At 48.6% G+C, this 16,811-nt stretch overlaps 1 protein-coding gene across 1 annotated transcript; it reads right to left on the reverse strand.

Moving 5' to 3' along the window:
* Window positions 1-253: 253 nt before the first annotated feature.
* Window positions 254-5,816, reverse strand: Enc1 (ectodermal-neural cortex 1). Its single transcript, XM_032898998.1, has 2 exons — window positions 5,536-5,816; window positions 254-2,084 (listed from the first exon to the last, which is right to left on the reverse strand). Exon 2 carries the CDS (start codon window positions 2,069-2,071, stop codon window positions 302-304), a length of 1,770 nt encoding a protein of 589 aa, XP_032754889.1. The 5' UTR covers window positions 2,072-2,084; window positions 5,536-5,816; the 3' UTR covers window positions 254-301.
* Between the last annotated feature and the right edge of the window lie 10,995 nt (window positions 5,817-16,811).

A 16,811-nucleotide genomic window follows, 5' to 3' on the forward strand; every position in this document is an offset into this window, starting at 1 on the left:
TACTGCTAGCGTGGGTTCCACTCCAAACCCAACAAAATAATGCCTCTAGAATGGGCAGTTCCTAAAAATCTCTTTGGGAGATTCTGAGGTTCAGTGATAGCTGAGAACCACTGGTTTCTGTTAAGGAGGGGTTTTAGTAGGGGCCAACGCCAAGCGGTTCTGTTGCGGGGGCGCAAAGCCTTTCATTTTTACGTGTGTGACTTCAGATGGAGAACAGGCAGTACATCTCGCTCCCCGTCCTCCTGCTGCACCCCCGGCTACGGTTCTTACCTCTCGCGTGCTCTCCACGGTTTGCTCTGCCTTAGGAAGGCAGGTGTTTCCAGGTGCTGACGAACGCGGTAGGGATCAGAGAGTAGGGAACCGTGGTTATGCTGTTCCACGCATCTAAAGTCGGGTCGTAACAGTCCAGCGTCTTGCAGCGCTGAATGCCGAAGTATCCTCCAACCACGTAAAGCTTGTTCCCGGAGGCCACGGCATGGCAGCTCATGCGCTTGGCTGTCACGTCTCCTACCTTGGTCCACTGGTAAGTTTCACTGTTGAACTTGTAAGCAGAGCAGGCTGAGAACTCTGTATCCCCACCCATGATAAAAATCTGGTTCCCCAGCACAGCTGCGGCTGTGTAACGCCAGGGCTGGGGACAGGTGGCTGGAACTGTCCATCTGTTTTCGCACTGGTCATAACACTGAACCTTGGGAAGCTTGTCATGGCTTACGCTGGTCCCTCCGAAAGCGAACAGCTTGAGCTTGGCGCTCACTACGGCAGCATTGCTGACACCTTCTCGGAGTGGGGCTACCATGGTCCATTTGTTGGTGGTGGGGTCATATTGTTCTACTTGCTTTAGAGAGACTGAGGGGGAGGCTGGGAGGCAGCCAGTTGCAGCTGTGTGCCCACCGACCACATACAGGCAGTGCTTCAGTTCGGCTGATCCATGGCCAAACCTGGCCACCAGCATGGGGGCAGCCTTGGACCATTCCTCATGCAGGGTATCATAAACCCAAACATCTTTTGAGACTCCGTTCTCTGATCCCCGCCCCCCAGTAATATACACTTTGCAGCCAATCGCACACGCACTGAACTCTTTCCTCGGGCTGGGAATGTCAGCCTTGGGAATGATTTCTTTAGCCTTCTGGTCTACCAAGTACAGTTTGTCACACATGAAAGTCTGCCCTCCCAGGAGGAACAGGGCGTGGCCAGTTTTCCGAGGGCGAGCACAGAGACTGGTGACCACGCCGTCATTCTGTAAGATTTTTAGTTTGCACCGGATGGCCTCTTCCACAATCTCCTTACTCTTTCTCTGCTTGGTGATGAGTTCTTCCATTGCCACGTTCTCCATGAGATAGATGGCAGGAAGGAGGGCCAGCCTCACTGTCTGCAACAGTTCCGGGAGGTAACAGTAGCGTTTCTTCAGGTCATAGCTAATCCAGTTCATTGCAGACTCATACACCAGCCTTTCGTCTTCTGTTTCCAGTTCTTCGCTGGACAGGAGCTGCACCACCATGTCCTGGGGCAACTGGAGAAAATCTTCATTCTTCCGGATGGTTTGGAAGTTGCTCAGACACATTCTCCAGGAGAGTTCGTACAGCTTGGTGCACTGGTGGGCATCAGACAGCAGCAGCATCCCTAAGCAGTTGGTGGGATGCAGGTTCTTCTCCAGGAATTCTGCACATGCATCCCTGATGTCCTGAAACTCCAGCATGTCACCAGCCTCCAGGAGCGACTCAGCATTTTCTTCATTGATGATGACCCGGGAGGAGTATGCGTAGTCCAGAAGCAGCTCTAAGACTTCTGGGTGGATGGAATTGTCGAAGTTCACCTCACTGTCCTGGCTCTCTTTCAGGCCACCACTGAACATGGCTTCGAAGTAGCGGCTGCAGGCAGCCAGCACTGCCCGGTGGCAAGGGAAGGTCCTATTTCCCGCATGAAGAAGGACGTCTGTGAAGAGCCTCTGCTGACGCAGAAGGTTCAAGTGAGTGAGAACACTGTCGGCATAGGAAGACTTATGAAACAGGTAGATGTTGATGGAGCCGCTGCTGGCCCTGGACTTGCGGTTCTCATGCACGCTGACGGACATTTTGTTTCAACTCCTAAAAGAAAACCAAACAAACCCATTGAAGACAATGCTCTTGATGTTCCCAGCTGTAGCGCAAAGCAACAATCACTTAGACAAAGAAAACAGAGCCTTGTTGTTGTTAGTCCTGCAGCCTCCCGGTCTGAGGAGGAGGGTATGGCCAGAACAAAGCGGGAGAGAACAACCTGGAAGGGGACACAACCCTTATAATGCTGTTGAGCTATTCTGAACCATTCACGGTTGGGGGTGGAGAGCGGGTAAGGGGAAGTGGGCTAAGGGACTGAAAGCACGGCTTAAAAGTGGGTTTATTTTGGAAGACCTGACTGCCAACTGTCAGGATACAGAGGTTCTCGGAACTGTAAGTCAGCAGAAGCTGAGGGAGGCAGGTCTCAGTCTCTCAGTTCCCAGAGCCAGGCCAGCTGATTCACTACAGGCCACTTAAAATGCCAAGCTTCCCGCTCTCATAATGCCAGGAACATCAGGAGGCCAACGGCTTTAAAGCCCTATGCAATATAAAGCCATGTGTAAAACAAACGCCTATAATTAGAAATTCTATTAAGAATTCCTTTGGTCAGATCCAAACTCTGCATACACATAACTACCCAACTCCTGAAGTGGTCAAGCTTTTACTCTAAGGTAAAAGACACAGTTTCTAACTAGACAGCTCTACCACTACTGAGCTCTAAATGCACCAGAATGTAAACATTTCTGTCCATTGATCAGCAGACTGCAGTGGAAGCCCAGGATAGATTCTGGCCACAATTACCTCCCATCTTTCTGAACCTGGACAGCTTCCAAAATCAGACTTTGGCACATAAAAGGAAGAATGTTTTGAGCAGGCAGCTCCGTGCTGTGTTTCTGTTCTTCCTGCTCTATATCCATTCTTGGAAAACCATCACAAGAACAAAGGATGCTTCCACCCACCTCTTTGATTAAACACTCCATCACCAGGACTGTTACGTACCTGCAGATACCGCACCTGCATATTGGGAGTTCAAACTGCAAACGGTGCTTTATGTAAATTTAAAAGCACAAAGGGAGGGGTGTGTGTGTGTGTGTGTGTGTGTGTGTGTGAGAGAGAGAGAGAGAGAGAGAGAGAGAGAAAGAGAGATTGATTCATGTGCCTATGTGTGAATTTTAACAGCCATTGTTCATAAAGGGCCATTGTAGAATTTATTGGCTAACTATAGTGCTTTTCTAAGTACCAAAATTAGCATCAGTGGAATCTAATGCTATCTTTTTTGAGTATCTGCTGTAAGAAAACTGGGGGCCAATAAGGTGGACTATGTCCACTGTCCATCTTGAAAAATGGAATTAACTCCCCCTTCTGACAGCACTCTTCTAGGGCTCTAACAGAAGATAAAGCCTTAAGAACCTGCCCCTCAGGATTCCAGAGGTTGCTTATGCCAGGGGGACAGACCTTGTAGTTAGCTACTGTTACCTTTTCTGACGCAAACAGCCAGAACTTACAGCACAGCTGAAACCCTGCTCTTCCTTCAGTCATTCAGACCTTTTTATTTATACGCCAGGAATTATTAATAAATATAGATGACTTACCAGATTCATGAGCTATATAACTGCATCCCTCCACCCCCAGCAGCTGTGAAAGTCGGCACTGAGAAAAGTAACAAAGGTAGGTGTTTGCCCGGACATTCGCCCATGTCTTTAGGTGAGGTAACTTGTTTTCCTCTGCTTTTGGAATGTTACCTTTCACGATGCGTAAACAAGGCCAAAGAGAACTAAGAAAGCATCAAAGTTACAAGGCTCCAGTGTTACAAAGCCTTTGCAAAGCACCCAGAAATTTCCAGTAGGTAGGAAGATGAGGAGGACCCAAGCATCACCCCTATCTCAAGCACCAATCCCACCTCAAGCGAAGCCCAGCTTAACCTCATGTAGAAAGTTCTGAAGAATGACCCATTAGAGGCATCCTCTGTGAATACATTAAGCTTACCAAGTGTTCAGAGCCCATGAACTTGCAGCCTGCTTGCTTTACCACTGTGATGCCATTTAAATGAGTGCAGTTCAGTCTGAGTTATTCTGAGGAAGACTTTAAGCCTAAACCTCTAAATGATTGTCTACTCTATGGAAGCTGCCTCCTCTCGGGCTGCGAGCCAAGAAAGGAACGCCAGGAACACAAGCATCTAAGTGCTAGCAGGCTGAGCTGGAATCCCACAGGGCTGCAGAGTCAGGGTGGTAGAAAACAACTACAACCAGGTGTATACTTAAGAAAACAGTTTGTCTAGAAGACCTACAAGACGTGCAACACGCTGCTGCGTCTGTGTTTTCTAAGCCAGCCCCCCCCCCCAGAAAACCAGAAGGCACTGTCTACCCTGTCACCTTGGCCCCCATCCCACTGGAAAGGGATGGCACGGTCAATTTCTCATCTTGCAACCACTGTATGATTAAAACAAAAGGTGCACTTGACGACCCAAGGGAAACAATGTGCTCCCTGGTTTAGAAGCACGTAAACATCAAAATAGCCACAGAAATAATGTATACCTTTTCTAAACACATCTTCAATATAAAATGAATCGTTCTTCCCAACATTTTTTAAAGCCCCCAGAGACATAAGTCTGAATGCTAAGGAAATGGTCCCCCAAACGCACATATATACTTAACTTGCATCTACAAAGAAGGCAGAGAAAAAGACTGCTATTACTGTGAACATCAAAAGGGCATCTAGTTCAGTAACTTCGGCTCATTTACTCCTGTTCACACGCATGATGTCTGCCTCCAACACTGGGAGCACCTCCGTCTCTCTCCTGGTTTGAGGCTTGATCTCAATCCCACGAGAAAAGACACCAGACAGATGTTCTCCAGCATTCACATTATTGACAACAATGGAACCACACTATAAAGATGTTTACAAAAATAGCTCTTCGCCACAGTCCCCTACAACACTTGCAACGCTATTTAACACGCTGGACATGCCAGTGAGGGCGACACCAAATTACAAGTCCAAGTTCACCGTTTCATCTCCACCCCGCCCACCAATTCCTAGCCTTTGAAATTAATGTCATTCTAAAAGGCAAAAGCTTGCAGGAGAGGAAACTCGTTTTTCAGGAACCAGTTTTCATTCATTTGGCTGAAGTCAAGTGCCCGCATGAGGAGGTCTGAGCATGGCCCCCACCGTCCCCCGGAACCGGCTACGAGGCACCCTGGGGAACCGATCCCACGCTCTGGGCTGCCTGAAGGCTGCTGGGAGTCGGGGTAATAACATCCCCCAACCTGGCTCCTCGCACACACCGAGACTTGCCCGGGCGTTACACTGCAGAGGAGAGGCAAGTCGCTCTCCCAGTGCTGTCTCACACCAGCCACAGTTCTGCCTCGAGAGCACCTCCTGGGCTTAAGCCACAGCCAGGGTGGCCGGCGCCGGCTCGGTGCTCGCAAGCACACCCTGCGGCAGACCTCCCAACCCCCGAAACCCGGGCGCCCGCAACAGGTTTGGGGTTGCAGGGCAAACTTACAGTAGTGGCGACTGGCCTCCGCACACAACCGGCTGGGGTTCTTGCCTCGGTCACCCGCAGGGAGCCGAAGAAAGGCGTCTCTGTTCCAGGAAGCGGTGGCGATCGCCGGGGAGAAAAGAGCGCCGGGAAGGGAGGCGATGGCGTCCCGGGTAGTGGCTCTCGGGCCGGCTCCGGCAGGCAGCTGATCTCGGTCTCCCGATCAGCAGCTACGGACCTGGCGCCCCGGCCGGGCCAAGCGTCTGCCGGCGCTCGCCTAGCCAGGGGAGAGTGAGCCTGCGGCGGCCGCGCCGCGAAGGAAGGCGGGCTGCACGCAGTGGGAGGGAGCCGGGCTGCGGCGGGAGCGCTGGCGGCCGCCTGGCGTCGGCTCTGGGTCTCTGCAGCGCCTCCGTCGCGCCGACCGCTCTCAGGCTGCGGGAGCAGACTGCGCCGGGCCACCGTGCGCCGGGCTATAAGTTGCGCCCGGGAGGGGGCGCGTATGCAAAGAGACTCGCTAGTGGGAGGAGGGAGGAAGCGCGTCCACGCTGCGGGCTGGAGCGGGAGGAGCTGGGGGCTGGAGGTGGGGGCTGTCGGGGGGAGTTTGCCGGAGAGGAACCAGGGAAGTGGGGCGGGGAGTGAACGGAGACAAAGCGGACGCCCTAGCTCAGCTACGGGCAGCTGCAGCCCCTGGGGACCGCGAAGAAAATAAGTTTGAGGGGCTCCGAGGACCTTCGCCTCTCCGGGTCAACCCTATTCAAGGCTGGGTCGGGGGCTGGGGCTTCCACTGCAGGGGAAAGCAGCCCTGGGAGCTTTCCTGCCCTCAAGGGTGCGGGGAACCTAAGAATGCTCAGTGGAATAGTCAAGGCCAGGCCGGGGGTCCCACGCACCGGCAAGCACAGCCACTCATTGGGTTAGATCCCCCAACCGCAGGCAGAGCCTCGTTCCCGCTGGAGCAAGGGAAGAAGCCCTGGTTTGGACCTTGGGGACACTGCGGGTCGAGCAAGTGGACTTTGGGTTACTTGCTGGCAAGAAGCCAGACTTCTACTCCAGGCTCTTGCCGGGTGTCTGCCTTCCCCACCCCAAATTGGTGAGGAACCCGCGACAGGACTCTGCCTCGCTCCGAGCTGGAGCCACAGCAACCCCGGCTGGGTCCTGCGGGCCCACGTGTTTCGCAACCAATCGCCAGGGCCGCTAGATTCAAAGCAAACTCCTCCAAGGAGCAGTCACGCTGCCTCCTCCTGGTAGGGAAGGCGTCTCAGCGACACTCGGCCTTTCCTGGGTTTTGTTGGTTGGTGGATTTTGGAGCTCAGTCAAGAAATAGTACCCCACCCCCCCAACCCCCCACCCCACACACACCGTAAAGCCTCGAGAGTATTCGAAAAAAAATCAATTCATGTAGCCACCACTGTTTATGACTCTCATTTCTGACTCTTTGTGCCAGGGCATTTGGCTGGGAGCTAAAACGCCACTTTTGACTTGGCTCTTACTCCGCATTTGAGATATGTAGGGACGAACTGTATAGATCATTGGCCCCAAACCCTTATCGTACAGGTGAGCAAGGAGAAAGTCTTGGGCGATGTGAATTGCCTGTCTGGAGATCTGCACACCCTCAATAGTGACCCGGGAGATCGACTTCACCCTGTCCTCTCCATTTCCCCAACGCTGCGCCCCGAGTCTTCCTTTTCTTAAAACGCCAGGCGTAACAAAGGTTTAAACCGGCTCAGGAGGCTCCACATGGCGCTTCCTGAGACCACAGCCTGCTGAAACCAGTAAGGTCGGTTCTTTATCCCAGCTCCCCTTCTGGCTTCCTCTCCCATTATCCAGGCTGATAAATTTTGCTCATCGCAAAGAAAGACAGTGCCCTCTTAAGTCCTTTCTTAGCATTAACTCGTCAGTCTCACTACAGCCTTTTCAAATCTGTTTCCTATTTTAATTTTTGATAGCGTCTTGGCTCCATTTTGCTTTACAAAGCCGGAAAAGCTCAATGGATTCAAAGTAAGAACCAGGTGCCCCGGGGGGTGGGGGGTGGAGGTGGGGCAAGGAGCCAGGGGCAGCAAGGAGCCAGGCAGGCTCAATTTAGTTCCCAAGGAGAGAAAGATACAACCAATAGAAAGCAAACGGGTGGAAACGGAGTTCTCACCAGAGATAGATTCTCACAAGGGGGAAATGGGAATGGGTCTCCATGTCTTTTAAAAACACCTTTCTATGTTCTGTGGCCAGGTATGAGAGGCACCACGGCCGACTACTGCACTTTCTGGTCCCTTCCTTTTCTGTTTTCACCTGTCTGGGATTGGGTCAAGCACAAATACATTGGTTTAGGGGACTAACAGTTAATGTGTTCCAGTGGAGCAGTGTTCCATTAAGAAGTTAACACATCTTCTCTTTTGACGAAATATGTCTTTCTTTTCCCCAAAGCCACCTTGAACTGCTGCCACTGCCTAGAAGCAGTATAAGTACATACGTCAGCTGGATGGTTGGGGATTTTTGCCAGAAGCCACCTGGCAAAGGACAGATAATCGTGTCTATTGCATCTACCACCTGGAAGTTGCAGCATCCACAATGAAGCAAACAGTGAAGTTTGCTTCCCTTTGTAGAGAGCTTGGCTAAGCAAGTGGGGCTAAAAGAATGCCAAGTCCAGCCTGCTGTTATCCCCTGCTGTATCTTTCCTGCCTAATGTTACCACTTCCCGTGCTTCAAAACAAGAAAACAAAATTGCAGCCTGGAAACTCCTGAAATGAATTCAGGAACCCTATACATCCCTTCATCTGCTACTGGGAGATAAGCAATTCGAGGTGATGGGATTTGTTTATGTGGGTTATGCAAACCAGAAAACGCTGAAGGACACAGGAACTGAACTTACATTTTAGGAAAGTGTGTGTCTCCGATGACCCTTAGACTACAGTGATTGGCTCGAGCCAGAGTATGAGACTTCTTCAGACTGTTGGGCGGTTTCAAATGCCTTTCTCAAGGCTGAGAGTGATTCGCAAGTTAGTGGATTTATGATCATAGAAACTCAAACTATGTCATTTTTATGGCGTCTTCCAGCCAATGGTAAGAGTCATTCTTATCACCTTGTTCACAGGAAGCAAAGGTGAGTTGTGTGCATGTACAGGAAGAAAACTCCACAGAATCGGGATTGCCCTGGACTAGAACAAACAGGGCCGGATACCGAGACGTCAGATCTCAGGAGAGGAGGCCACTCCTTTGCTTTGTACAACAGCCTGAGCTTGATTCAGGATGTTAGATAGGTTGGTCCTGCGGGCCGCTGGGAAGCTGTCTTTGCCTGGCCTTGGGACACTAAACCAAGGTTGTTTTGAATGCTGTTAAGAAGGCTTTGGCCTTGTTATCTTCCTTAACAATATTATTTTTGCTAGGCTGCAAAATCAGCAGCGTGGGGTTAAATGTATTAGCTGCCTTCAAACCTAATCTATCTTCATTCATTCCTAATTATTCTCGGGCTGAATTAATGAGAGTGATTTAATTAACACCATACAATCACAGTGCCAGGGACTGGACAGCTCAGGGGATTAGACCCAACTGGGCCAGGCAGCTGCCACCCTGCCACTTGCAGGTTCCCAAAGCCTTACCCAAATTCAGACATGTCCCCTGCTGGGATTCCAGAAGGGCCTCCTTTGTTCTTTGAGTCCCTTTCTTGATCTGTGTGAGGAAGATGGTGCAGCCCTCCAACCTAGGCTTTGAGAACCAGGCCCAGTAGAGTCAACATGGCCGAGGGCCAAATACCCACCCAAGGTGCGATGACTAATTTTTATTGTCAACTGGACTGGATTTAAAATCACCTAGGAGAGACATACCTCAAGGCCTATGTCAGAGAGGGCATTTTCAGAGAGTTTCCATTGGGGAGGAAGACTCCCACCCTGAATGGAGACAGTGCCAGCCCATGAGGTTGTGGTTTCAGGATGAATACATGGGTAATGGGGGGGGGATGGGAAATGAACTGACCACCGGCATTCACCTCCCTCTGCTCACCGAAGATGCAGTATGACCAACCATCTCACACGCCTATAATCCTAAGTACCACCGCTCCCCACAGTGGACTTTATTTCCTTAAATTATGAGCCCAAATAAATCCTTTTTTCTCCTTTAGTTGCTTCTTTTCAAATACTTGGTAACGCCACCACCACCAACAAAAGTAAGAAGCACACGGAATCTGTGCTTCCTTTTCATCAGGTTAAATTCGTGCTAGGAAGCGGGCATCCAGCCAGAGGTGCTATCTCCTGGTCACACAAGTGTGGAAGGAAAAGGAAAAAGGGATTTGCAGTGGGAGAGATGGCGGTGGGACTCCAACCTCAGGGGAACAGGGACAGATAACCTCGCCCTCACTGAGCGCCCTCCTTCCGCGTACATGCACAGGTGCGCATGCGCACGCTCTTGTTCGGTTCAGCTGAGAAGACCAAGCTTGTGGTGTCTACCTCAGTAGAAAAGGGGCTATGGCTCTTGCAAGGTGACAGTTTCATACTGAAAGCTCTGAAGGAGGACCACAGCCACTAGCAAATGTAGGGATTGGTCCTTCGTTCCCAAAAGAGGACCTGAAGGGCTCAGCACAACCCCCTTCAACACCTCACCGACAGATAGACAACCTAGAAGAGAGCCCCTAGAACCTGTCAGCCATCCTCTTAGTTCAAAACGAGAATAAGAGACTAACTGATGAGTCGGCAACACTGAGTAGGTCGCAGAACACAGTAGGTCCGTGATCACAAGGCTGATCCCAGAAGAACAAGAGGTCTGGGTTGCAGCCTTGTCTTTGTTATTATTTTTTTTTGTGTTTTCATCTGAACTTAGGTTCTTCAAAATGTTATTATTTGTGTTAAGGACTTGTGCTAAAAATCTAGAAATTATTGGGACGGTTGACATTGGTTTGATCATAGTTTAACACTTCAGTTATCTCTTAAGGTGCTTTGCGCATGCTAATTTGATCTCTTCGTGAATGGATTGCCGTGTTTTATTTATTTATTTAATTTCAAATGCCAGTTGCCCATTGCTACTGTACATGAGCACGATTGCCTTTTCTTGTGATTTTCAGTGGAGAGCTTCATGGGAAAGTTTGCCTTTGTTCATATTGACCTCTCCTACTAGGGTCGTTATTGATGGGAAGTACATTCTTCCTTTCAGACTGCCTCACTTTATCCAGCCCCTGTGACATTTCAGGGGACGAATGATTTGTGGCTCTTCACAAAGACTCAGGATGACACATGAGTCATCTTTTCTTAGTAGAGTTCTGAGCTAATCCAGTTATGTTATTTCTGCTCCAGAGCCCTTCAAGACAATGGTCTGCACAGATCAGTGCTGGCTGTAAGTTTTAGGGGGCAGGATTTTAAAGCAGTTTTTTTTTTTTTCCTATTTTCTCTGATTACAAAAGCAATGCATGGTTAAAATGGGGAGTATACAAAAAGGGAAAAGAAAACCATTCCCTACTCGGAGATAACGACACTCGGAATTTCCGTTCCACTGGCTCGTTGTTTGGGGGCTAAGGGCAGATGCTTGAGAACAAAGCTCCAATTCTGTGCTCACATGTAAGGGTGGGGTGTTGCGGGGATGGGTGCCGTAAACTCACAGTGGTTCTGTTCCCTCAGCTATAACACAAGTTGATGACACTGCCTGGCTAGAAGGTTGTCTTACAGACTAAACAAACTGGTAAGTGTAAAACATGAACCACAACATGCTAACGCTGAACATTCCATGAACCACAACATGCTATCACTGAACATTCCATGAGCCGCTTTTATGTGGATTCACTAGGCAGTTGTTTATGGGGAATGGATTTCCTGTAGCCTTACAACATACCCTCGCGTAACCCCGTTTAAGTAAAAGACAGAGGACTGGATGCCTCACGGAAGCCCCTACTTCTCCATCTTCACGGAAGCTCCTCCTCCATCTTCACGGAAGCTCCTCCTCCATCTTCACGGGAGCTCCTCCTCCATCTTCACGGAAGCTCCTCCTCCATCTTCACGGAAGCTCCTCCTCCTCCATCTTCACCTAGTGCAGGAGCACCCTCAGGCCTTGAACATGCTCACTTATGCCGTGGGAACCTGATTATGCTTGGTCTTTTAGTACCAGACACTGAAGTTAGGACCCAGTGCAGGCTAAAGTCACACTTTATCCCAAGTGTGCTCTCGGAGCTCTTGGAGCATTGGTTTCAGGCTTCCTTGTCAGGAAGGAAAGTGGTATCTGCCATCCAACCCACAAGGTCTTCCAGTCCTTTGTCGTTTACCAATGCTCTCTTCCTGATTCGTACTGGAGCCCTTGGCCTATAACTGATGATGGAGAGGTGATTCTCTTCTGTTACTTTAAAAAAAGAAGTTGATGCAAAGGAGATTGTTTTTAAAACATTCTTTAAAATGAAGCAGCTATCCGTTTTTTAAAAGAAAGTAGCCTAGCTAAAGCAGAGCAAAAAATAAGGCACAGGAGCCCCTATTCCCTCCCTCCCTCCCTCCCTGAGGCATTTGTAGGGTGTGTGTGTGATAAGAGTTCCCTGGTACCTATCAGAATCACACCAGGCATCCATAGGGCGTGACCCTACACAGCCTAGGGGAATCTTGAACCATTTTCCCTCCTGTTTTCCATAATCTTTTCAGTGCCTGAAGGCTCCTGGACTAAACTCCTAATTTGTTCTAAGTAATTACATTCGAGAATGGACCGTTGTTCCAAGCAATGAAAAATGAAGGTTTTGTTTGGCCTGGATGTTGTGCTTCCAGGGCGGGATGCCAAGTGTCTGAGCAGGTCTCAGCGTGAAGAAGGGACCAGAAGAAGGGACCTTTGTGGGCCAAGAGCTTTGCACCTCTGAATGAATATTTAAATGATTTTATGGTGAGCACAGACTCTCCACAGTGGTGCAGCTCAGCCTCAGACGGGAGGTTGAAGTTACCGTAAATCAGCTGGAAAGGGAGAGATGAGTGTGCTGTGTTCTCACGAGGTTAAACGTACAACCTAAGCTGAGACGTGAGCTCATATGTGTGTGTGTGTGTGTGTGTGTGTGTGTATACGTAAGCAGTGTCCATTTCTGAGCATCGTAAGATTGTTTTCGATGTAAAAAAATAACCTTACAAAAGCAGGCATTTCAAATAGTTATGCTTGCCTTTCACAGCCACGGCTGTATGAGGAATTTTCTTAACAAAGCCTTGTGTTCATTGTGGTAGAGAAAACCGCCCAGCCTTTCCCCCAAACACCATCGATTCGTTCTACATCTCTCCTGGGACACCTCAGATGCTGAGAGATTGAAGAAACCCCAACACGCATTCCGATTTTAGATAGTGCTTTTCTAGGTAGAGCTTTAATAGATTTCTTCTAAATGCATTTTCTTCCACAAGTTTGTCTTTTTTAAAATCCATGTATCAGTTTCCACAGCTTAATAAAATTCAGTTTGTCACATCCCAAATTTTTAGGTAAATTTTACTACAAACAAAAAACCCTCCTCCTCATAAGACATGATAAAATCACCCCAACAAAGCCAGGTAAGTGGGCTTGCCGGGGAGCCCAGCAGGGATTAAATAAAGCAAGAGTGCCCTCTGCTGGCTGCATGGAAGATCAAGTGCCAAAGGGTCTGACAACATTCCACACCACCCTACAGAAAAGAGAAACGGGAATGAACATTCTGGGATGAACACGCTCTTCAAATTCTTGGGAGTTCCTTTGAGCCCCAGGTGTCCCGTGTTTAGATGAGCAGAGGAAACAGTAAGCCGGGATCCGGCTGGTCTGTGAGAATGGCCAGGCACAGGGTGAGCCGGTGGCCTACAGACACAGAGAGCAGAGGACAAAACCGGATCATTTAGTCGGATCCCTGCCACTTCTTCTTCTAAATACAATGTTAGGTTCATTGTCCTGAAGTCTGTGGACAACAACCTATTTGTCTACAGAGATAGAGTTGGGATTAATAACAAAGTTGAACCTCTCTCGTGTTTTATACTTATCGTGTGTAAGCACCGTATTTACCTATCCTATTTAACACCCACATTGACCCAAAAGGACTAAAATCTCATAGGTTGATCTAGAGCTGATGTGCTTCTCGTCACACCAGAGTTCTTTTTTTTTTTTTAAATATTTTATTTATTTATTAATTATATATTATGAGTACACTGTTGCTGTCTTCAGACACACCAGAAGAGGGCATCAGATCTCATTTCAGATGGTTGTGAGCCACCATCTGGTTGCTGGGAATTGAACTCAGGACCTCAGGAAGAGCAGTCAGTGCTCTTAACCACTGAGCCATCTCTCCAGCCCCACACCAGAGTTCTTAACCACTGAACTACACTGTCTCCTCTATCTTCCTGCCACTCATGGTTCCTGTTTTCCGGCCCTCTGGAGTGCCAGGTTTGCCCCCCGACCCCATTTTCCTCCTCACTCTCTTTCTGTCTCTCTCTGTGTCTCTCTCTGTCTGTCTGTCTCTCTCTCTCTCTCTCTCTCTGTCTCTCTCTCACACACACACACACATACACACACCCACACACACACCCTGGATTTATAGGGAGAGAAGACATAATTGTTTGATTTACTTTGCCCCATGTTGACAGATCTGATAACAGTGTGACAGATGAGAAGCTGGAATCAATTGACTACAATTAGATTGTTTTTTTTTTTAATTCACTTCGCCCCTTCTCCATAGTTGGTTACCAGATCATGGTTACATTCTGGCACACTGTACCCAGTAGAGATTGGCACACCAACTCACAAGCAAAGACATGTCTTCATCAAATTGCTCTTTCAAACTTAGTTTAGACAGTTTCCCAGCTGTGGGCCGAGACACTGTTTCCCTTGCTGCGATCAAGCCCCACGCAGTAAGAGAAACATCTTCCCACTTCCATGTCTGCAACCCAAAGGCCCAGGGGAGCTCATGTGTCCTCTTGGAAGAATCTTGAGAGAAAAATACAATAGAAAACAAAGGAAGATTTTAACTTCTTGGCTGAACCCAGCAATTGTGACATTATGTTTTAAATCCAACATATACAGAGTATGTAAAAGTTTGAAAGCCTTATATTGGACAATGGTTTACAGATGTGAAGGACTTGTCAGTGGGTAGGCACAGGTCCCCTGAGTACGTTGCATTCTACTCCTTGAAGACGCCAATTGTCTAGGAGCCAACCCACTAGGATTAGTAAAGCATTGTTCCCACACTAACCTTTTAGCGGATCGAGTCCCTGTTGGAGCTTCCTTCAAAGAGCACATGATGTCTACCCAAGCAACGAATCAACAAGTAGTCTCTCAGGCTGGAAATTAGTTATGAGGAGTGGAGCAACACCCATACGAAAGCTGAACCAGAAAACACAGGACCTGTCGATCAGCCATGGCATTCAAAGTGCTGGAGAGGGAGCAGGGGGTCCCTTTCCTCTCGTCTCTCTGAACTATCAGATGTGTGTATATATAAACATTAAGGCTGGAGAGGCGGCCAAGAGGACTTGGTGCTCTTACAGAGAACCAAGATTTGGTTTCCAGCTCCCACAGGGAAACATAACTGTAACCCCAGTTCAGGGTGATTTGGCGCCCTCTTCTGGATTCTTTGGATAATGTAAACACCAGGAGCCCTTCCATACATGCAGGCAGACATTCATACACAAAAATAAAATAAACAATGGAAATGTTAAGCTGGGTGTGGTGGTGCACACCTTTAGACCAAGCACTCAGGAGGCAGAGGCAGGCAGATCTCTGTGACTTCAAGGCCAGCCTGCTCTACAGAGTGAGTTCTAGGACAGCCAGGGCTACACAGAGTCAGCCTGTCTCAAAATACCCAGACCAAAAGAGGACAAAAAGACAGAAATGTCAGTTACAAAAATCTGCCTGGTCTCACGATGGAGTCCACGTAGGGGCAGCATCCTCTCTTACAGTGACACAATGCTTGGACCTTCTGTACTCATTCCCAAAAAGCAGTATGTGTTTCTTGGGCACAGCATCCAGTAAGTAGTTATTACAGAAAGTTTAGAGTGTTTTCATACCTCATAATCCTCAAACCCTTGGAAAGGTAGAGATAATTGAGACTGCGTTTCATTTCACAGCCAGAAACTAAGTTTGAGGAATCCAGTGTCCTACCTTGGACCATGTATCTGCCAAGCGGATAGACTGCAGCCTGAGCTGTCTGTTTCTTGATTCGTTTTGCCTCCATTCAGTATCTTCCTTCCCTCTACCATGTGGCCTCAGACCAACCTGAGTAAGTGCAGATTTGTGAATGAAGACTGAGCAAAGGAAGTTTCTTCCTCTGTGGGGTTGGGGATTTAGCTCAGTGGTAGAGTGCTTGCCTAGGAAGCCAAGGTCCTGGGTTCGGTCCCCAGCTCCGGAAAAAAAAAAAAAAAAAAAAAAAAAAGTCCTGCATTCTTCCTCTGATCTCGCAGACAGATATTGAAACTGTGCCCCTTCCTCACCAAGGTGAGAGAGTCGATTGTTGTGTTGGGCTAAACACCAAGGATTTACCTTGTGTTGTTTGGAAAACATCATTTCCTAGAACATGTTTCCTTAACCAGAGTTTCACTGTTAGGCTCACACTCAGAGAAATCAGTTAAAGAAAATCCCCAGGAGTCTCCAAAGGAGTGTGATTATTGCCCTCAATGAGTAAAACTGAGTAAATAACTCGGGTCATGCCAAACTCACACTAGCCAACATCTCCAAGATAAGGTGTGTTAAATCGCCCAAGCAGCAAGTCAAGGCTGAGGTAATCCATTTCTGCTCCTTGGTGATTAATTGGTCTGTATCCCTTGGTGTAAGAACTGATACGGCTCAGGTAGTGAAAAAACAGAGTGTGTCACCCAGGTGGAGAGGTCCACACAAAGGGGGTAGCAGATATTAATTCTAACACTCCAGCACCGATCCTGACAGCCTGGGCTGGGTAGCTAAGTCTACTAAGAACTCTACACAAAGCTACCCTTATGCCAGGAAAGCTAGGAGATCGCTAAAAACCAGTTTAACCCTGATTCTGGACTGTGGGTAGAGTCTGCACAGTAGATAAGAAGCAAATGGTTGGTATAGCACCTGCCTGGGACTCAGCAACAAAGGGTAAGACACAGGGGTCGTGAGTTGAAGGCCAGCCTAGATTACATAGGGACATGCTGTATCTGTCTTGGTGATGAAGAAATAGGGGTAAGCACGTTTCTTTGATCTTGCCAACAGTAGAAGGCAGGATCCACACTGCAGGCTTCCTTTGTTCTTTGGCCATGCACAGGTGCACATGCGTGCTCATGTGGAGGTCAGAGGTCAACATTCTAATACTTGCCTCTATTGCACTCCACCTTGCTTCTTAAGACAGGGCCTCTCATGGAACCCAGATCTCACTGACTTGGCCAGGCCGAGGTCTGGGTAAGGAG

This window comes from Rattus rattus, chromosome 3, assembly GCF_011064425.1.
Source record: "Rattus rattus isolate New Zealand chromosome 3, Rrattus_CSIRO_v1, whole genome shotgun sequence".
In the NCBI taxonomy this organism is placed as follows: Eukaryota; Metazoa; Chordata; class Mammalia; order Rodentia; family Muridae; genus Rattus; species Rattus rattus.

What these genes read in the sequence shown, in the direction of transcription:
- Enc1 (XM_032898998.1), bottom strand. Translation starts at nt 2,071, where the DNA reads ATGTCCGTCAGCGTGCATGAGAACCGCAAGTCCAGGGCCAGCAGCGGC.